Genomic DNA, 22,718 nt, shown 5'->3' on the forward strand with positions numbered 1-22,718 from the left:
AGTGATCTCCTGATCATAGTGGCAGCACCTTAGACTGCTGGAAAACTCTGAGCCCTTTAAACAAATTTTAAAGGCTCGGCTCTGTCACACACATACACTGCCACGGGATTATTTTACTGTGACTTAAATAAGTCATTATTCTGTCTTTTCACTTATTCAGCAAAACACCAAAAACTATTTCTGCTGAATATTTTAAATCACCAAATATCTATCTGTTACACACTTAAAACATAATGATACGAATGGTTTGCTTTTTTTTCTTTTTATCTGATGTTTAAGCCACAGACTCTGCAGTTTCTTACATTGTTTTCTTTGTATTTCAGGAATCTGTGAGTACCAGTACCACCACTATTAATCCTTCAAGCCTATTCCAACCAGGATGTTCACACACAACTGTTCTTAGTACTTTTGTTTTTATGAGGACATCAAAAAGAGCTGTATAGGAGTTACTTATAAACGACACTATGTAGCAAATCATTTTATAATACAATAACTTGTTATACGGCATATGCCTGCTAACTGCACAATGTAACTTGGAAAATGCAGAAATGTTCACAAGAAATTAGTGATGCAGCAAAATTATTTTCTGGGCTGAAACTTAACAAAATTTAACATTTGGCTGAAGGCCAATACTGTTTTTTTTGCAGGTTTTTGCCACTTTTTTTAAAATACAGAATAACTGAAAGAAATTTTAACATTTCAGTTTTGTTTTTGCTGGCCCACAGAAACGGCAGTGTGGGTGGAACTAGAAAGCAACATTGACAATGCTGAAGAAATGTCTTGTACTGCACCACTACTTTATACTGATATAATCAATAAAGTTTATCACCAGTGCACTTCTGTGAACAATGATAGAAACTACAGAAACTCACCCGGTCGTGCTGAAGCTGCATGTTCTCAGCTTGGGCCAGTGCCAGAGCGACCTGTGAAGTGCGGCGAGCGTGAACGCTGGCTCTCAGCGCTCCACACAGGAAAGGGCGAAGTAATGTTAAAGACCACGCCTCCGGAACGAGTTCCAACACCTGCGCTGAGTCGAAAATGTCAGAGTAACGGTTAAGTAAATCGACTGCTTCCACGGTCTGCGTGCCGCCCGGCACATCAGGGTCCAAATACACACTCAGAAGCTGGTGGAAGAGCCTCTGGCGGTAGGCCTGGTCCTGATCCTGCGAGGCCCACGTGCAGTAGTCCTCTGCAGCTCTACAGTTTTTCAGCTGGTGAACCAAAATATTCAGGGCCTTGTCGTGCTCCTCCAGCTTCCCGTGCAGTGTTGCTCTCTCTGTAAGCAGAAGCTCAGAGTCCTGGAGTTTACCTGCAGAACATACACAGGTAACAGTGCAGATATGTTATTTCTATTTAAAAGGGTGTAATCTACTCAGTTATATGTAAAACTGGGCAAAATGACAATATTTTTAGAACTCTGTTAAATTGAATGGATTGCAGCAAAAACTAAATGATCACTGTAAAAAGTAACTGAATAGCATTTTTTTGCCACTGCTGCTGCAATAACATGCCATAATATTTTAATCTGTCAGTGTGTGATTACATACACCACAGACAGGGGCTTTTACACTGTTCATATTAATATTGGAATGCTATACCGTGATAGAACCTTTATATTTAGAGATATAGATATATATTTATATCTCTTATATTACATTTATATCAGTGACAAAGGGGTCAAAAACATTTATTTAAGGTTTATCGCATTTTATGTACCCATACTCTTATCTTAGCGCTAAAGGAAAGATTCAGTGTGTGTGTGACATTTACACAGTATGATGATTCCTTTATGAAACATCAAATTAGCTCTGTACAGAGCATCAGTGAGTCCACCTGCTGCGTTCCCACCGCCTCCTGCTTCTGTTCTTTTATTCAGGGAAAATCTATTATACTGCTATCAGTGACTCAGACAGACAAAACACTACAGGCCTGTTAGAGAACATATCAGTGTGGTTAATAAGCGTAGCTTAGGCCCTATTCGGACAGGATTGGTTTTACCCTGGAGAGGTGAGGAACTGTAATTATATAATAATGTAGATTCTCACTGATTTTAGTCCTGTCCAAATGCATCATGCCTAGACTGTGTCCAGTCTGACAGCTTTTGTTTGGATGATACATTTTACCACAATGTAATGTGATAAATGATAATAAAGAAACAAAATAAAATCACTGTTTTTAAACATTCACAAAGATGAGCTCATAAAAAAAAGTAAATCTGCTAATGTAAAAATTAGGGCTGGCCCGAATAGCGTTTTTTGAGCTCCGGATATTCGGCACTGATTCGAAGCGAATATTCGAATATTCGTTTTTAAAAAAAGAGGTAAAAAAAAATAAATAAAAAAAAAGCAAATCACGGCCCCTTTAATCCACTGAAAAATGTTCAATTTGCTCTGACCGACGAGACATATTCACCCCGGATTTTTGGTGTTTTTATCCCCCATATTTTTTCTGTGTTTTTAGCTCAGATTTCTTTGTGTTTTCATCCCGGAATTTCTGGTGCCCCACACCGCGGCTTATCCGCTGCGTAAGCAGGCTAGGAGGCTGCTGCTGCACGGTTTCTCCGCTGCGCAAGCCAGCCCAGTAAATTGCTGTTTGTGTTTTCACACTTAGGCTATTTGCTTAAAAAAACAAACAAAAAAAAACGTTTGTTCAGGAAGTATTTTATATTCTTAAACATTGGTAATTATATTAGAGGACAGTCATTGTAAACTGTACTTGGGCTATTTCGGTTAAAGGATTGTGCAGGGCATATTACTGATTTTGTATTTTTGCACTTGGGCTATAAGCTCAATATTAAATATTTCGTTTGTTTAGAAATTATTTTATATTTTAAACCATGTTAAATTATATTAGAGTAGAGGAAAGTCATTGTTAATGACGTTATTGTACTTGGTCTATTTCGGTTTAAGCATTGTGCAGGGCATAGCCGTATTACTGATTTTGTATTTTTGCACTTGGGCTATAAGCTCAATATTAAATATTTCGTTTGCTTAGAAATTATTTTATATTTTTAAACCATTTTAAATTATATTAGATAAGAGGAAATTCGTTCAGACATCATTTTTGTAGGCCAGGCTTTTGTAACCGATTTAGCCCTGTTGCCACATTACCCCTTACGTTTTATTATATAAATCAGTTTCGAAGAGCCTGCATTTTTTTTATCATGTATAATAGAGGTCTGCGCGAGACTGATTTTTAAACCCACTCTTCCACGCTCCCGCGTTTCTGTCTCGTTACCGCTCCGCAAAAAAATTGCTTCTTTTAATCCCGCGCCCGCCCGCCACATAGTGCGGTCCCGTTCCTTACCCCAGTCCAAACACCATCGGTGTGTGCGTGTGTGTGTCGGTCCATCCTGCGCGTTGAGAGTTTTCTTTAGGGTTTTTTTTTTTACAATTATTACAGTTTTCTTAACTATTTATTAATTTGCTCCCGCATCGTCTGGATTAAACTCCCGCTCCAGCCAATAACAGTTCAGTTCTGTCCCGCGCGCAAGATATTCTGACGGACCCGCGAAAACAGAAGTGGTTAGAGTGAGGTGGAACTCTGGAAAGGAGAAAAAAAACGAATATCCGAATACCAAAATTAAAAACCGAATACCTACTCAACGAACGAATATCCGAATACCCGAATATTCGGGTCCAGCCCTAGTAAAAATATAAAATAAAATTATAAAAATGGCTTTTTGAACTTCATTTTCCTGAATACAAATCAAACAGATCATGTCCTCCAATCCTTTCATTTCGTGTCTATATTTTACATCTATTTTCAAACATAAAGAATTTGGTTTAATTCCTGTTACTGATCTGAAATTATTAAGTGGAGGAGAGAGAAAACAGGCAGCTTCTCCAAGCGTCCTGTAGGAGATTTCAAACCCACAAATTTTCAGACTGTAAATAGATGATTTTACTGCAAAAAAAGGGTTTTTATTACCTACACTTGAAGTCCATATACAGGACAACGAATTTTAAGGGGTTAATATTCCATCATATGCGCTGATGTGTGCATACTGTGTTCTGGAGTACAGAGGAGCTTAAGGAAGGGTTTTTATCTTGTTGTCGACAGATGTTGTAAATTAAAAAAGGAAAAGTTTTATCCAACATACAAATAGAGAAGACAAGCTACAGCACTCCTCAGAGGGGCAGGGTTTCTGCAGCATAGAGTACGTCACTGTGTAGCATAGTCTAAAGCCTACATACAGTGCAGGCCAAAAGTTTGGACACACCTTCCCATTCGATGCGTTTTCTTTATTTTCATGACTATTTACATTGTAGATTTTCACTGAAGGCATCAAAACTATGAATGAACACGTTGAGTTTTGTACTTAACAAAAAAAAAGTGAAATAACTGAAAACATGTTTTATATTCTAGTTTCTTCAAAACAGCCAAAATTTGCTCTGATTACTGCTTTGCACACTCTTGGCATCATTCTCTCAATGAGCTTTAAGAGGCAAAAGAAAAAATAAAGGTTTTTCGGGTGTGCCTTATCGGGGTTAATTAGTGGAATGTCTTGCTTTATCAATGGGGCTATATTCAGTTGTGTTGTGCAGAAGTCAGGTTACTACACAGCCGACAGCCCTATTGGACAACTGTTAAAATTCATATTATGGCAAGAACCAATCAGCTAACTAAAGAAAAACGAGTGACTATCATTACTTTATGAAATGAAGGTCAGTCAGTCCGGACAAAGTGTCCCCAAGTGGAGTCGCAAAAACCATCAAGCGCTACAACGAAAGTGGCACACATGAGGACCGACCCAGGAAAGGAAGACCAAGAGTCACATCTGCTTCTCAGGACAAGTTCATCCGAGTCACCAGCCTCAGAAATCGCAAGTTAACAGCAGCTCAGATCAGAGACCAGTTGAATGCCACACAGAGTTCTAGCAGCAGACCCATCTCTAGAACAACTGTTAATAGGAGACGCACAAATCAGGCCTTCATGATCAAATAGCTGCTAGGAAATCACTGCTAAGGAGAGGCAACAAGCAGAAGAGATCTGTTTGGGCCAAGAAACACAAAGAATGGACATTAGACCAGTGAAAATCTGTGCCTTGGTCTGATGAGATCTTTGGTTCCAACTACCGTGTCTTTGTGAGACGCAGAAAAGGTAAACGGATGGATTCCACATGCCTGGTTCCCACTGTGAAGCATGGAGGAGGAGGAGCTTTGATGGTGTGGGCATCCTGCAGCGACATGCCATCCCATCTGCTCTGCATTTAGTTGGACGATCATATATATTTTTTAGAAGGACAATGACCCCAAACACACCTCCAGGCTCTGTAAGGGCTATTTGACCAAGAAGGAGAGTGATGGAGTGCTGCGGCAAATGACCTGGCCTCCACAGAGGTGCTAAACTCCTTCAAGACTGTTGGAAAACCATTACAAGTGACCACCTCTTGAAGCTCATTGAGAGAATGATGCCAAGAGTGTGCAAAGCAGTAATCAGAGCAAAGGGTGGCTATTTTGAAGAAAATAGAATATAAAACATGTTTTTAGTTATTTCTCCTGTTTTTGTTAAGTACATAAAACTCCACGTGTTCATTCATTCATTCTTTAGTGAGAATCTACAATGTAAAGTATTTATAATAAAAATAAAGAAAATGCATTGAATACGAAGGTGTGTCCAAACTTTTGGCCTGTACTGTACATATTATAAGATGTAAAGTGGCTTGCAGCAGTATTCATACCTCTTTATCACATTTTGTCACCTTACAACCACAAACTTAAATGTATTTTATTGAGATTTTATGCGATAGACCAACATAGTAGCACATCATTGTGGAGCCGAACACAAATTATACAAAATAGAAAATCTGAAAATATTTAGCCCTTCCTTACTCTGAAACCCCAAAATAAAATTTAGTGAATTAAATGCTGTTATATGTCACTTAAATAGTAAATAGCTGTGTGTAATTTAGTCTCAGTATAAATACACTGTTCTGTGAAGGCCTTTTTTAGAGAACATTTGTGAACAAACAGCATCATGAAGACCAAGGAACTCACCAGACAGGTCAGAGATAAAGTTGTGTAGAAGTTTAATGCAGGGTTGGGTTATAAAAACATATGCTAAGCTTTGAGCATTTCAAGGAGCCAACCTACCAAAGAAATTGAGCAAGGAGAACACTGGTCAAAAAAGCAGCCAAGAGGCCCACAGTCACTCTGAAGGAGCTGCAGAAATCCACAGCTCAGGTGGGACAATCTGTCCACAGGGCATCTATAAGTCGTGCACTCTAACCAATCTGCCCTTCATGGAAGAGTGTCAAGAAGTAAATTATTGTTAAAAGTGCCATTTGCAGTTTGCCACAAGCCATGTAGGGACACAGCAAACATGCGGAAGAAGGTGCTTTTGAACGTTTTTTGCCTAAATGCAAAGCAATATGTGCGGTGGAAAAGTAACACTGCTCATCACCCTGAACAAACCATCCCCACTGTGAAACATGGTGGTGGCAGCATCATGCTGTAGAGATGTTTTTTTTTTTTAGCAGGGACAGAGAAGCTGGTCAGATTTAATGGGAAGAATGATGGAGCCAAATACAGGTCAATCCTGGAAAAAAAACTGTTTGGAAGCAACAAAAGGCCTGAAACTGGGAGATTCACTTTTCAGAAGAACAACAACGGCAAGAGCGACAGTGGAATGGTTTAGATCAAAGAATATTCATGTGTTAGAATGACCCAATCAAAGTCCTGACCTAAATTCCAATGAGCTTCTGACGCAAGGCATTAAAATTGCTGTTCACAGATGCTCTTCATACAACTTGGCTGAGCTTGAGCAGTTTTGCAAAGAAGAATGAGCAATGATCTCAGTCTCTAGATGTGCAAAGCCAAAAGACATACCCCAAAAGACTTGCAGCTGTAATTTCAGCAAAATACTAAGTATTGAAACAGGGGGCTGAATACTATAGCATGTCACACTTTTCAGATTTTGATTAAGATTTAGAAAACCATGCATAATTTCTCAATTTTGTATCAATTATGTGCTACTTTGTGTTGGTCTTTTGTAAAATACATTTCAGTTAGTGGCTGTAAGGAAAAAAACATATATATTATTATTTTTTTTTTTTCAATGGTATGAATTGCCAACTGAAATTTCTTTATTCCTGTAGGTCATAAGTGGGTTATAATATTGATTATCATCACGTTTGTTGTGGTGACAGCAGTGTGTAAATCAAGTAGCCACTCCCATCTTAGTAATTTATAATAGTTTTTTTTTTTTTTATCCCAAAAATCCCAGACGCCGTGAACTAACATTACATTATCGCACCTCCCCATATAAAACAAATCCCAACCCAAAAGGAGTTTAGAGGTGGGTGATAAACTCACCCAGCAGCAGCTGGACTCGGTACAGGTCAGACTCTCTCAGCAGGTGCTGCAGTTTCCTGCGGGCCGAGCAGAGCTGTTCTTCTGTAGCTGCGGGTCGAGTGAGCAGACCCAGCACACGGTCTGCATACAGAACTGCCAGCTGTGTGTGGTACTTCTCCTTCTGCAGACATCACACACAGACACGCACATTATACACACACACACACACACATTACAGTTTACTACACCTAATTTGCCCTGGTCCCAACTTTATGGAATGTATTGCAGGTCTGAAACGCAGGAATGGATAAAAAAAAATTTGAAGTTTAGCTAAAATAACATGAAATATCATTGTTTATATTGTCAACAATATAATATTAAAGCCAAAGTAAATGAAAGGAATTGCATTTTCCAATATCCCAACTTTTGATTTAGGATTGCAGCTAGGGGTGGGCAATATGGCCCTTAAATAATGTTGCAATATTCCATGGTATTTTTAACAATAACAATACTCTTGGCAATTTGACAAAACATTGAACTAAAAAAATATTTTAAGACATGATATGGCACACCCAACTGAGATATTAAAAAATACAAGAATTTTATCAGATTTGTGCTCTGTCTCTAGTAGACATATAATAAGAAATGAGAACAGTGTGATTTTTTCTTTTGCTAAAAACAGCAAAACACTAGTACCCTGATGTAATAATTAGTGGTGGGTAATATGGCACGATATTTCAGGGTATAATATCGTTCACGATATTCAAAAATGCTGGCAATATTATTGTGTATGATACGATAAGACATGCCCCTAGCCGCAGCACGTAAAGCAAAAGTGAAACCAAAATCAATCAGAAACAGAGAAGATAATACATTGTGTTGTGCAGTTTCACAATAGGAGACATCAGGGAGAGAGTGAAGCAGATATGTGCTCTTACCTGCACTTTGTTCTCCAGCACAAGGTGTTCCAGGTAGAGCACTAGAGCCTGGTGATGCTTCTCTAGATATTTGACCACCTCGTCTGGGTTTAGTTGAGCTGTCTGCTCTTTAGACACTGGTCTTTTAGTGAAAATCTGAACTCCAATCTAATATTTAAAAAATAGGTAAAATTAAAATAGCACATCATACATAAAACAAAATGAATTTTTACTACAACAAAAATAAATGTTGAAGTTTTATAATAGTATAACAGTTTCAAGCATTCACTAGAAAGAAGAAAATCAGTAAACTTGTTTTGATGGAAATATGCTCAATGTAAATTTAGTTCACTAATGTATATATTGCAACTACAAATTAGCATTTAAAATGGAATAAAGTCAATGTACTGCTAGATGATATGGCTAAAATTGTTAACACAAGACACAGTTCTCCTGGGAACCGCCAAACCCAGACTCATCAAACATATGGCCAGATGGAGAGGCATGATTGGTTTCTCCAGAGAACACATCTTTACTGCTCTAGTCACGTGGCAGTGTGCTTTACAAATATTCACAAATACAAACAAATATTCTTATATTCTTTTCTCAACCTTTATAGTTATAGTTGAATGTACCTGTATTAGCCTACAAATTACAAAGAATTTTCAACATTGCTGTATTATATTAGGAAGGAACCCTGAGTGTTCCAAATAGCCAGGGCACTATCAGCTAGCAATTTGTCTTATGTAGCTTGTTTTAACTTGGTAAACACGCAGACTACAGTCTTATATGCTCATCTCTGAACAGAGAATAAGCTAGCGATGCAGTTAGCAGCTAATGCTGATACTGCTCCAGCCTTGGTGCTGGAGAACCTTTACGGAAACTTCTGTATAACGCTGTACTTCAGCGGAGTGGTTCACTGCTTCTTACAACCTGGCTGGTAGATTTCAAACATAAGGCATATTTTAAAATTTTAAGGTGCACTAAGGATTTGTGGGGAAAAAAAAGTACATCTTACAGTGCAAAAAATATGGTATGTTAAAATATTTTCTATTGCAATAAATATATAAGTATCAAATTATTGTCCATTCCTAAATGTATCTGAATAAAATCACAGTAGCTCTGTGAATCATTACACGGATCTGTACATACTATAAGTTGCAGTAATTTGTGGAAGTGTCAAAGCTTTACCTTTTGGTCTCTCTGTAAAGCCCATTCTGCATATTTCCACACCAGGTCCAGGTTAGAGCAGTAACTCAGGAAGTCCACAACATACTCAAACAGATCAGCACGCGTGGAGTCCTGCATATCACCATTCACAACTCGAACCCATAACTTAAAAAAAAAAAAAAAGCAGCAAGCTATTAACACTGGCAGGAAATCTAATCAGCAGCATTTCTGTAAGGACAGGATTTTATAAAGTGACACAAAGGCTACTATGCTCACACATCACATAACAGAGGCTCAAATATCATCTTTTTAGTCATAACTTAAAACACACTGAATATTTGTATTCTGATTTGGGCCTCAATATATGGTATTGAAAACCGGTACATATTCGATTCACATCAATGTGACTCAGTCTGAAGACTCAGATCAGAATTCTTGCAACATTTACATTAAGGAGAACATAAAACAGATGACAGCAGTAAAGGAAGGGGTCAGTGGTGGGACAGGAAGATCAACAGAGCTCATAAATATTCAGAAACTGTTCCAATAATATTACAAGCTAGATAAAGCCAGCTGCAGACACTGCATGGCTCTTTAGTGCAGGAGCATGATTTGTTCAGACCAATGTTGTATATAAATCACATTAAACACTTGGGCAACTTCCACCTGCTGTGTGAATGTAGCTGAAATATATCTGGTTGTGTCTAAATAAAAGTGACATTAGATCAGCACTCTAGTCGGCGTCAGTACATGTTCAGGTCATACCTGTAAAGCAAGAGCATCCTGACTATTGTAGTGATACAGAAGCCCGAGTGCAAAATATCTGAAACACAAGAGAAACAGCATTAGCCCTGAACTCCACAACTCCCACACAAACAGCTACAGCTTAACAAGTTAGATCTACTGACCACCACTATCAGACATGTTCACTCATATTAGGCCTGTCAATATAATAACATTAAAGTCTTATCATAAAATATATGGCCATAACTTGACCTAACCTCAAATTTGGCCATAGTTTATTTTAAAGCAATATGAGCCCACTACCATGAACAAGAGCTTTGTTTAAAAGTAATGGTTTTATTTTAATGATTTTATTGATGGTGTATTTATTTAGAATATTTAAAACACTTTTATAATGCACATTAGGGGTGTGCCATATCGTATCGTACATGATGATATCGTCAAAATGTTTTAAGATCGTGAATGATATTACACCCTATAATATCGTGCCATATCACTCAGCCCATTTCCCATTATATATCTACTAGAGACAGTTTATATCTGTCCAGTATCATTTATTTTACTTTAATCCTGGATATATGGAGATATTTGGAGTGCATTATTATTATTAGTATCATGACTTATAATTCTGGATCATTGACTTCTGTTACAAATCTGACAAAAATTCTTGTATTTTTTAATATCACACTTGGGGTGTGCAGTATTATATAGTGTGTAATAATAATATATATATATATATATATATATATATATATATATATATATATATATATATATATATATATATATATATATATATATTAGGGGTGTCACGATCTCGATATTTTATCGAAATCGAATCGAAATGAGGTCACGATCTCGAGTATCGAAGTCAAAAAGAGGATCGACGATCCCTCCCGCGCACGCTACGCAAATAGCGCAGCGCGCTACGCAAATGGCGCGGCACCAACACAGCGCATCCTATTCATTTAAATAGAGATAGCCACTGCATGAGCGCAGTCGGCGGGAGTGTGATCACTGTTTTTATCTGTCCAACGGGGGAGGGGGGGCGGGGGTTGGGCGCGCAGGTTTTGTATCTGTATCTAACGGAGGGGTGGGTGCGCGCAGGTGAGAGCGTGTGAACTCGCTGAAATGCGTGTGTCAGTGTGACTTGAGAACACTGACTATAGATCACAGTGAGGTGGATTAAAAATCTTAAACTTATAATTGACTACACCTGTTGCTTTCCATTGAATTAAAAAAACATCTTTCTCTCAGATAAAGTAAACACAAGCGTGTTTCTGACTAAAATAAAAGCTTTTCAGGAGAGATATAAGTTATGTGTAAATATTTATAAGACAATACCCACATCACTTATCTAACCAGCCTGTACTGATTTCTGCCCCCCAATAATGCTTTCAATAACCTCTTGTAACCCCTGGGAGCCAGGGGTTACACTCTAATAGCCTTTAATAGTCTTCAGTAGCCTTTAAAAGACTTACCTGGCGGCCGTGGTGTGTCCACTAAACTCCGTAGTTATAAACATCCTGAGGTTAGCAGCGCGCTAACTGACCTGTTTATAATGTAATCCGAGCAGTGCCTCCGTGTCGGCTGTTCTAACCTGCTGCTGTTAGCTGCTTGGGCTGAAAGATGAACTGTAGTGAGCTGTATTATCCGGTTAGTGGGGTTAAAACCTTTATTTGTTTACAGAAACAGTAAAAACGGACTGGCTGAGCTCTGTAGCCCGTGGCTGGGCTGTACTGAAGTAGTGACTGAGTGAAGAGAGCGGGGCTTGTGCTGCTGCTGCTAGTGGTTGGATGAAGAACTGCAGCTTCATGTAATGAGCAGTTTCACCAGCCATCCACACACAGCTCTGATAAACTGCTTGTTTTAATAGTGCACACTGTTGCTACCAAAAAAAGTCACTAGATGGCATTACCATATATATCTTAATAAATAATAATAATAATATTTATAATAATAATAATAATAATAATAAATATATTATTTAAATTTTATGAGGCATAAAATAATAACAAGAAAAAAAAAACAAGAAAATCGAGAATCGAATCGAATCGTGACCCTCAAATCGAAAATGAAATCGAATCGAGGATTTAGAGAATCGTGACACCCCTAATATATATATATATATATATATGTATATATATATATATTTTTTTTTTTTTCTTGCAGTGTGTAGTGTATTTTTGGAAAAAATATATATATTCAGTGTTTTGTCATATCGCCAAGAGTATCGTTATTGCGAAAATACCATGAAATATCGTGATATTATTTTAGGGCCATATCACCCACCCCTAATGCACATCCAGTCTCTGAAAACTGTTACTAATAAATGTTTAATAAATGTCTAACTGCAATAATATTATTTTTATTATTATTATTATCATTATTAGTGATATAAAACAATATTAATATAATAATATTGTTTATTGCAATTATTTCCTGAACAGTCTATCATCCAAAAGAAGTGGCTATAGTGACAGGCCAATATACAGCTCTAGAAAAAATTTATAAGACCACTTAAAAATGACGAGTTTCTTTGAATTTACCAAATTGAAAACCTCTGGAATAAAATCAAGAGGAAGATGAATAATCACAAGCCATCAAACCAAACTGAACTCCTCTAATTTTCGCACCATTCGCTATATATATATATATATATTCTATATATACACTAATATCTTAATTGCTGTTAGTGATTACACTATCGTGTATGATATTTACTGTGGAAAAACACATTTTAGAATAGACTGCTGTACAGGCCCATGGAGAAGGCTCATGCAGTGTGCTAGCCTAGGTTAACCATCCTCTACTTTCAACCACGTTTGTTTTTCTCTAAACTATCATCTCACGCACACAAAAAGCGGTCCTAATACATTTGCTCATACAGTCATGGTAAAAAGTGAACCCTGACCTGTGGTGTTTCTCCAGCCAGGGGGCGCTGTCTGCAAGCAGGCATGCATTGTTGGAGGCCAGCAGGTCTAGCAGGCTGTCGTGGCCGCTCTCGGCATAGAGCTTCAGCAGCGCAGTGTCCACGTCCTCACGGAAGCCGTTAGTGCTCTCGCTGCTGCGTACCTCCCGCAGGTAGCTGATCAGGAAGCGCTTGCAGCGCTGCACCTTCTCCTGGTCACCCTGAGCCAGGTGGTACAGGTCAGCAAACTCGTGAAGTGGGGGGTGGCACCGTGTGAAAGAGGAAGAGGCAGGCAGGAGCAGCGGGTACAGGGAGATCAGCTCTCGTACGTCCAGCTGCCCCTTTCTGGAGACACCAGCAAAGAGGACACAGTGAGTTCCTAGAGTTTCAGTAAAGGTGAAATAATATTTCTGATACAAAGCTTTCGTCTGTAGTAAAGTGTTTCTGGAACAGACTGTTACTTCACTCTCTAATGTAGCATTTATACATCACTGACCATTCAGACTAACTGTGTAACTTTTAAAAAGTAGAAGTCTTTTTACTAGAGAAATTAAAAATCGAACCAGACTGTCCTATTTAAAAGATTTTCTACACCCTCAAAAGACTCTTGGAAATGGTAGAAAAGTGATACATGAAATATCTGGCTGATCTACATGCCAATGCCTTTAGCTCATTTTATAGTTGGGATTTAGTCTCTGCTTTAGAAGAATTAGGAGTCTGGCAGGTGAAGTGCAGTAATAAAGTATTTGCAAAGATGAGAAAATAAAAAAGTAGCTTGTCTGGGCCATGCAGTAACTCCACTGGATTACTAAAAAAAACAGGTGTTCTAAAAGTTTTGACCGGTAGTGTCTGTGCACTTTTGTACTGTGGTATATGTTTTTTGCTACATTTCATTATTAGTACAGTTATATATATATTTTTTATCTGTTACAGTATTACTTGGTAAGTTAACAAGAAGAAGTTTACAGAATCTTTTTAACTACGTCTGTTACTTTAAAAGAATAAAAGAAATCTTGATGTTGCTTTAATTATAACAGCAAGGGAATAATAAGCAGACTAGTTAAGTCTGCAAACTAGTAAAGGCTAAATGCCATTGATATCAGTGCTGGGTGCTACTCTAGTAAAGCTTTTAACATTTCTAATTCGAGTCACACCACCCAGTTTCTATTCAATATTAACGCAGCACTAGAAGCCTGTGATTCTGTTACATTAAGCATCCTGCAGCATCACAGACCCCCACCCACTCACAGTCCTGGCCAAATCCTGATCACAGAAACATCGCACAGCCATTTATTCAGCTATCAGGTTGGTTTCTGCTCTCCGCTCGTTAAGCAGCAGTCTTTAGGGTCACGTGTGCAGAGGGAGATGAAGCAATTAGAAAAGCTGTTAATTAACTGCATTCACTCACTCCTCCAGCATCTGGGCCAGAGTGGCAGCTATCGATGTTAATTACAGGACAGAATGATGCACTTCACCTGAAATGCTCTTTCGCTTCTGAAAACTGAAGCTGTCCAAACTGGATGAATCCCGCCTGTTGAAGAATTCTTTTGTGCAAAATCTGGATACAAGGGAAAAAAAGAAATCAGTTAAACATCAGCTTTTTTTGGTCACCTGGTGCAATACTAATAAAAATAACTAGCAACAATATTGTATTTTTGTTTTGTATGACTGTTGTGTCTAACCACTCAGGAAACATCACACACAGAGCATCACACACAGAACTTTTCAAAATCTGATAAGCACAGTATGTGGATTTACATATTTACAGTGGTGTGAAAAAGTGTTTGCCCCCTTCCTGATTTCCTGATTTTTTGCATGTTTGTCACACTTAAATGTTTCGGAACATCAAAATAATTGAAATATTAGTCAAAGACAACACAGGTAAACACAAAATGTTATTTTTAAATGAAGGTGTTTATTATTTAGGGAGAAAAAAAAACCTACTGTGTGAAAAAGTGATTGTCCCCTTGTTAAAACATACCGTCACTGTGGTTTCTGACACCTGAGTACACCGTCTCTAGCCACACCCAGGCCTGATTATTGCCACACCTGTTCTCAATCAAGACATCACTTAAATAGGACCTGCCTGACAAAGTGAAGTCCACCAAAAGATCCTTAAAAGCTAAATTTTTTCAGTATATTCTGCACACATACCTGGAACTTATCTTTGGGAATGTTTCTCTGTGCCCCCTCTGCCAGGGTCAGTGCCTCTTCCACTCGATGCCCCGCCAACAGGTCCTGGATCTGCTGTTCCAGGGGCAGTGGCACCAGGACGTATACCGCCTTAGTGGAGGACACCACCACCTTCCCTGAAAGAAAGACACAAACACTTTAATAAAAAAAAATAATAATTAATTCATTACTTAAGATTATATTTTATAAATCAGGAAACATACAAAACACTACCATTCAGAAGTTTGGGATCACTGTGAATTTTTCTTTTGTTCAATGAAAACAATATATGAGATCAGAAAACAGGAAAATATTGACTTTAATGGAAATGATGACGGTGTACTTTAATTTATTCCTTAATGGAAAAGCCACCTTTTGCAGCAATTACAATCTGGCAGACCCTAGGCATTCTAGCTGTCAATTTTTTTAAAGTAATTCAAGTGATTTCACCCCATGCGGTCAAGCTGCTCCAACAATGGCTGAATACAGTTGAGATCCGGAGACTGTGCTGGCCACTCCATCACAGCGAATTCTGTGTAACTCCTTATTCCTTAAACATTTCTGATGCATTTTGGAGGTGTGTCATTATCCTGTTGTAGGATGAATCTGGCCTCAATCAGACTACAGTGTCTGATTGTGTCAATCAGTCCACAGGGTATGGCATGGTGTTGCAGAATATTGTGGTAGGTTTCTTTCTTCTAGATTCCTCCTTCTCTGTATAAATCCCCTGCTTTACAACCTCCAAAGCATCCCCAGACTTTACACTGCCTCCACCATGCTTGACAGATGGCAATAAAAGCACTGGACTTGCATCTTTTAATATTTCCCCACCCTACAAATGTTTTCTAAATTGACCCAAAAACCTCCAATTTGGACTTATCTGTCCACAACACATTCTAATCTTTCAGGGTCCAATGTCTTTTCTCTTTGGCTCATCACAGTGTTTTCTTTTTATTGGCCAGTCTGAGGTAGGGCTTTTTCTTGACAATTCTGCCATGAAGTCCAGCATCCCGAAGTTGCCACTTTAATGTTGACACTGGTGCTCCATTAAGTGCAGCTGTCAGTTGACCACCAGTTGTGCATTGAAGCTTCCTACTCATTTTCTGTTCCTGTTACAGCTAGCTTGTGCTATTCTCTGAAGGGTTTAGTTAACAGCATGGTAAGATATTTTAGTTTCTTTGCAGTATTTCACACAACGCAATAGACTAAAGGACCAATTTTTCTTTTGCATCAAAACGACGCTGTGGTCTACACATTCCGATCTTTGTAGAGTGTAGTACTGCAGGGTAGGACACTCACGCAGGCCAATGGGTTGACTCGATTTGTTCTTAACGGTCTTGTTTCTTTCTGACCATTTTGAGCCTTTAAGCAAGCAAACAACTACTGATGCTTCAGACATATAGTAACAAAAATGAAGTGCTCCCTCTAATGTTATTGTATTAGCATAACGTTTTAAGCTGCGTAACAAAATTGAATAAGGGTTTCCGAAAAATGTATTAGCTGATTAACATTCTTAGCAGCCATACCAGGAGATTAAGGCAGATGACTAAGAATTGTTGCTAATAGGACAAAATGCAAAAGAGGCTTCTATTCAAAAATATACTTTAATGCAAATATTTTCATTCTTTAAAAGACATCTGATACATTTAAACTAATTGTAAGTGTAAATTTTATGAAAAAGTGTTTTTTCTTTCATTTGCAAAGGATTCCAAACTTTTGAGTGGTAGTGTATATTATTTAAAAAAATCTCTGTTTCAAACTGTTTATGAACAAATTAGTCAAGTCTTGACAGGACTTTTTTATGAAAGACTACAAAGGCTGAAGTTGTTTGTGTGTGACTTTATTGCGACTGATATGCTGAGTAAAGTGTAAAGAAATACTTTGTAAATCTTATTCTTATATTTAGATAACAGAACACAGATTAGATGCAAAAAGTGCACTGTAAAGCCTAACTGCATTTCTTACTAAACTAATTAAGTTAAAATAACTTAAATATTACAGAAACGTGGCATCACCTATGCTGATAAAGTCAAACTAACTCAAAAATGATATGTTGCCTTCTTGCATTTATAGCTGCTCTTTAAAAAAAGTGTTTGTTTTAAGTGTTTGATTTGAGTTAGTGTAACTTAAATCGTTTAAGGCAACCGGTTTCCTCAAGTAATATAAATTGATGTTGTTTGATAGGAAGTTTTTATAGCTACAGCCTATTTATTTTACTTTAATAGTTGTAAATGAGTTAGCTCAACTTGATTTGCTGGAGTTGTGTAAAAACAGTGAATTTAAGTTAAGGCAGACATACTTAATTTTAATGAGTTGGCACAACTATTATATACATCCAAATGGAGATCTTTGAGTTGAACCAACTTGGAGTAACTGAGTTTAGTCTGTTTCCATTAACAGCTTCTTTTCCATTGGCCTCTGGCACAATCTATTTGCATACTGGGTGTGTCCTTCAGTTTCTGACTAACACTCACCATCAGTGTGTATTCATGTGATTCCCCCCTTTAGGCTAACCTTGGTAAACTTTAGCTCATATATTATGATTAGCTGTTTAGCCTCTGTGTTCTTGGCTGTGTTCTGAGCTGCAGTAACTCTGTGTTGGCTGTGCTCTCAATACTGTTCACTCTATAGCTCATTTATGTGAATTAATGATTGTGAGAATCATTGTTTAACTCCACACAGTATTACAATTAATAAAAAAGTGAGTTTTGAAAACTGAATTCATTCATTTAAGGCAACAAATTATCTCAAACCATCTGAGTAGACTTTACTTACTAGGGTTTACAGTGAACAAAATACTTAGATAAACTAACAATTACACTGTGAACATGGTTAGTACAAGTCACTTAATTTACTCAATTCTATATAGCAATGATTATGTGCGTTATTCACACTCATTTTATAAAATGATTTATGCTCAAGTTGTTTGAGTTATTAAACTTAAATGGTTTAAGGCAATTGATATACTCAGATAATTTGAGTTTACTTAACTCATCAGGTTTTTTGTGAGACATTTTGCCATTTCAAGATAAAGTTTAACTAATATAGAACTTGAAAGTTACTACTAAAAACTCCAAAAAGGAGCAATTTACGTCATATGCCAATCTGTACTAGACTGTACACACTTTTGACCCAGCTTTTTTGAGATGTGATGCTATATCAAGTTCTAAATTAGTTTATGTTTTTCATCAAATTATCTGACATGTGTTTTCTATGAACAAAATCTCGGGGTATGTGATCTACAAATCACTGAATAGTTTTTATTTACAGTTATTTTAATTTTACAACTTTTAAACTGTATTGCATTTGGGTTTGTAGGTTAGCCTCTTAAAATGATTGGTCACAAAGGTTTCAGGTCTTAATGTAAAAACTAAAATTCCTGCTGTGAAGCAGAGTGTGTTGGGAAAGGATGAGTGTGTGTTGAAGAGTTCTGACCTTCAAAGTTCTGCAGGATATGACCTTCTCTGAAAGACAGCGTCTGCTTCAGCTGCTGATCTAACATGCTGTGAACCGTCACAAAACCCTCGTCCAGTGCCACCACGTACGGGAAACACACGGCCGCACCAATCACGCTCTCCGACCAGCTCACCGGGGCACGCTGGGATATACCCTCCGCATTGGCAAACATCCCTGAAAGAGAGAGTCTGATTCATCATGTGATCATCACGAAGACAGAAACAGAAAAAATAAATAAATAAAAACTGCAATCAATTCGATCTTCATTTAACATTTAAAGAGCATATGAAGAAAACAGTTCTAAATTAACTATTCTGGCTATGCTCACATTACCAGGCTGAAGTGACTCAAATCTATTTTTTTCTGCCCTAAGGTGACACATATCTGATTTTTTTAGGGCTGTGTGAATGTCAAATCTGATCTTTCTGTATGAGGTTTAAATGAAGATCAGGCAGCAGCACTGTAATAAACACCATTCAGCGATAGAAGCTGTAAATACTGTAAACCATTTTTTGTATTATGATGTACCTCTTTTTACAAATAAATATAGAAAAATAATGTATGGTATCTGCATGGTTTTTAAGATGTTTTAAAACTTTAAAAAGAAAAATTAACTCCATTTTCACAGTAACACCACCTATATGCAACACCACCTCTATTAAATTTACAGACTGCAGTAACAAACCAATATTTCAACCAAACAGATATCAGTTTTGTACAAACAAAAATGGAACCGTACAAACCGTAAAAATATGGTCCAGTGTAAATCTGTGGTTATCCAACTGTCGGCCACAATACTGTTTCTGCTACCCAAAATCAAGTAATGATGTTTTGCTCCCAACCCCAGCTAGCACTCTTGGAGCAGCGATAGCATTAACCGTGCTAACTGCGCTAGCTTTTCGCCATTAGAGGTGAGTATATTGGACTGTAGTCTGCGCGTTTACCGTGTTAAAATAAGCTACGTGGGACAAACCATTAGCAAATATCGCCCTGGCTTACTGGTACACTCATGGCATAGCGCTGTCAGGTGGCATTTATATCCTGCTAGCGCTAGCGGTTATCCGCTAATGCTAATGCTTCTGCACCCAGCCTGTGGAAATCTGGAAATCTAATTTTACTGTAAATAAACAGAATCATTTTACTCACCCAAATAAACAGTTTTCAGAAGAAATCTGTGTAGATTAACATCCAGTGCTCGTTTGACTTTAAATGAAAATGTTTTTTTTAAGAAATACAGTTTTGTTTACTTAACATTTAGCTCTTTATCCTTTTATACAGACAAGAGTCAAACTGGCACTGTAAAGATGACTGCCGAGTAAACTAACTTGCCTATAAAGACTTAATAAAATAAGTCTAAATAAATACAACACAACCAAAATAAAATCATTGTATTTAAACAAAACCAACATGCCAGCTCTCTCACATGAATTAACTTCTGTTGTGAATATCAAGGTCAGCAAAAAGTCTGTTCATATACTGTAACAGGCCTAATCTCAGTATATATACTGATATCGCATTATTCACATCAGTGTGAATTGCAGCACTGAAAACCCTAAAGACTCTGTTCCACCAGCATGGAACTGGTTAACAATCTGAATCCAGAATAACCTGTATCTCTGTTACCTATTGCAACAGTACATGTGAATATACCTGAGGGTTCTGCGGGTTCTGTGCAGTGGTGGTGCACTCTCTTACACAACATATATAATGTTAACAGTAAATATGAATAACAACAACAGAGGAACTACAACATCTATGAATGAAAAATGTCAGAAACTTGTTTTATAGAAAAAAAGACATTTCTATGGGTAGCTTGGTGGTGTTTAGTTTTGTTCTATCTGAGCTTATCTTACTGCTACTGTGTAAAAAAAAGAAAAAAAAGAAAATGCAAAAACGCATGAACGCATTATGCAATAGGGCCCTATTAAATCGTTTTTATTTTTTGGCAATTTTTTTTTCTGTTTTTAGTTTTCATGTTTTTTTTTAATCACATTTCAGATTTTATTTAGGTTTTTAATAGTGCTTTCAGGAGATTCAGGAAATTATCTAATAAACTCATGCTCTGTGATTCATACATCTAAATTAATCACATTTAATCACATTCATATTCAAACCCTTTTCACCTGCAGAATGTTCCAGTTTTTGAGCAAACTTTGCCAGTCATTTGTTGCCCCTGTCCAAACTTCTATGGCACATGCTGCAGGCATCAAATTCAAAATAAGTAAATATTTGCGAAAACTAGGTTCTGTTTGAAAATCAAATATCGTCTGTTTTCTCCTGTTATATTTATGTTTTATACAACCCAATTTTACTGGAATTTGGGTTGTATGTCTTAAAGATTAACAATCTTTCCTTTTTTCTTTAATTTAATAACTGACATTTGTTGCTCTGCAATAATAAAATATACCAGCCTTGGTTAAAATGCTTGGCAATAAATTGCAAATATTAAAACATATTTGTCCATATTTTGATCAAAAGTTTGCTTAGTCATGCCAAAATAAAATAATCATGTTTAGTATAATTTTAATTACCACAGTCTTATTCTGATATATATATATCTTTTTATGTATGTTTTCTGCCTAGGGGCTTTTATTATGGAGTGAAAAAAGGCAAATTATCCTTTTAGTTAACTGGCAATGCTGACTGTTTTCCAAGCTTAATTAATCATTGGTGGATGGATGGCACCGTGTTAGATTGGTAGGTTTCTGGGGTTTGATAACAGATGGATGGTGCTGTGCTGGTTAGATTAGTAGATTCTGGGGTTTGATAACAGATGGATGGTGCTGTGCTGGTTAGATTAGTAGATTCTGGGGTTTGATAACTGATGGATGGCGCTGTGCTGGTTAGATTAGTAGGTTCTGGGGTCTGATAACAGATGGATGGCACTGTGCTGGTTAGATTAGTAGGTTCTGGGGTTTAATAACAGATGGATGGAGCTGTGCTGGTTAGATTAGTAAGTTCTGGGGTTTGATAACAGATGGATGGAGGTGTGTTGGTTAGATTAGTAGGTTCTGGGGTTTGATAACAGATGGATGGTGCTGTGCTGGTTAGATTAGTAGGTTCTGGGGTTTGATAACAGATGGATGGTGCTGTGCTGGTTAGATTAGTAGGTTCTGGGGTTTAATAACAGATGGATGGAGGTGTGTTGGTTAGATTAGTAGGTTCAATAACAGATGGATGGAGCTGTGCTGGTTAGATTAGTAGATTATGGAGTTTCATAACAGATGGATGGTGCTGTGCTGGTTAGATTAGTAGGTTCTGGGGTTTGATAACAGATGGATGGTGCTGTGCTGGTTAGATTAGTAGGTTCTGGGGTTTGATAACAGATGGATGATGCTGTGCTGGTTAGATTAGTAGGTTCTGGGGTTTGATAACTGATGGATGGCGCTGTGCTGGTTAGATTAGTAGTTTCTGGGGTTTGATAACAGATGGATGGAGCTGTGCTGGTTAGATTAGTAGGTTCTGGGGTTTAATAACGGATGGATGATGCTGTGCTGGTTAGATTAGTAGGTTCTGGGGTTTGATAACAGATGGAGGACACTGCTGCTTTTATTTAACAGCCGACATGAATAATCTAATTCTCCTACTGTGATCGTGAGAGAGTCTCCATCTTTTGGATCTTGTTGGTACAAACAAATAATTAGCATGATTGTGGCACTTTATCAAGAAGAAAAACAACAGCATCACTTTATTTGACTAAACTACAAATACTTTTCGCAAAGCATATTACTGGGTGCATTTCAGAGTTATTTTTAAGGCAGAATTAAATTATATTACTGGTTTTGATCACTTGATTGAATGAATTAAAAAATGAATTAAAATCATGATAAGCTGGAATTTTCCAGTATGAAAAAACTGTAATACTAGTGTATTGTGTTTTACTTCTGGCCTCATTTTGTGCTGTATTATAATCTCAGAGGAGAGGGTGAGAGGGTGAGAGAGAGAGCGAGAGAAAGAGAGAAAGACAGGAAGATGGCACGAGAGAGAGAGAGCAAGAGAGAAGGAGAGAGTGCAAATGCGAAAGAGAGAAGGAGAGAGAGCAAATGTGAAAGA

The 22,718-nt window shown here is 37.5% G+C and overlaps 1 protein-coding gene across 1 annotated transcript in view; it reads right to left on the reverse strand.

The window, feature by feature from the left end:
- The window catches only part of tgfbrap1 (transforming growth factor, beta receptor associated protein 1), a 33,849-nt gene that overhangs the window by 5,841 nt on the left and 5,290 nt on the right, over positions 1–22,718 (reverse strand). The window contains exons 3-11 of the mRNA XM_022675506.2: positions 18,645–18,839; positions 15,192–15,346; positions 14,513–14,595; positions 13,041–13,382; positions 10,148–10,205; positions 9,404–9,547; positions 8,234–8,380; positions 7,317–7,476; positions 873–1,309 (exon numbers count right to left, since the gene is read on the reverse strand). Coding sequence (XP_022531227.2) covers positions 873–1,309; positions 7,317–7,476; positions 8,234–8,380; positions 9,404–9,547; positions 10,148–10,205; positions 13,041–13,382; positions 14,513–14,595; positions 15,192–15,346; positions 18,645–18,839 — 1,721 coding nt within the window. The remainder of the gene's footprint in view (positions 1–872; positions 1,310–7,316; positions 7,477–8,233; positions 8,381–9,403; positions 9,548–10,147; positions 10,206–13,040; positions 13,383–14,512; positions 14,596–15,191; positions 15,347–18,644; positions 18,840–22,718) is intronic.

Source organism: Astyanax mexicanus, chromosome 5, assembly GCF_023375975.1.
Source record: "Astyanax mexicanus isolate ESR-SI-001 chromosome 5, AstMex3_surface, whole genome shotgun sequence".
Taxonomy (NCBI): domain Eukaryota; kingdom Metazoa; phylum Chordata; class Actinopteri; order Characiformes; family Acestrorhamphidae; genus Astyanax; species Astyanax mexicanus.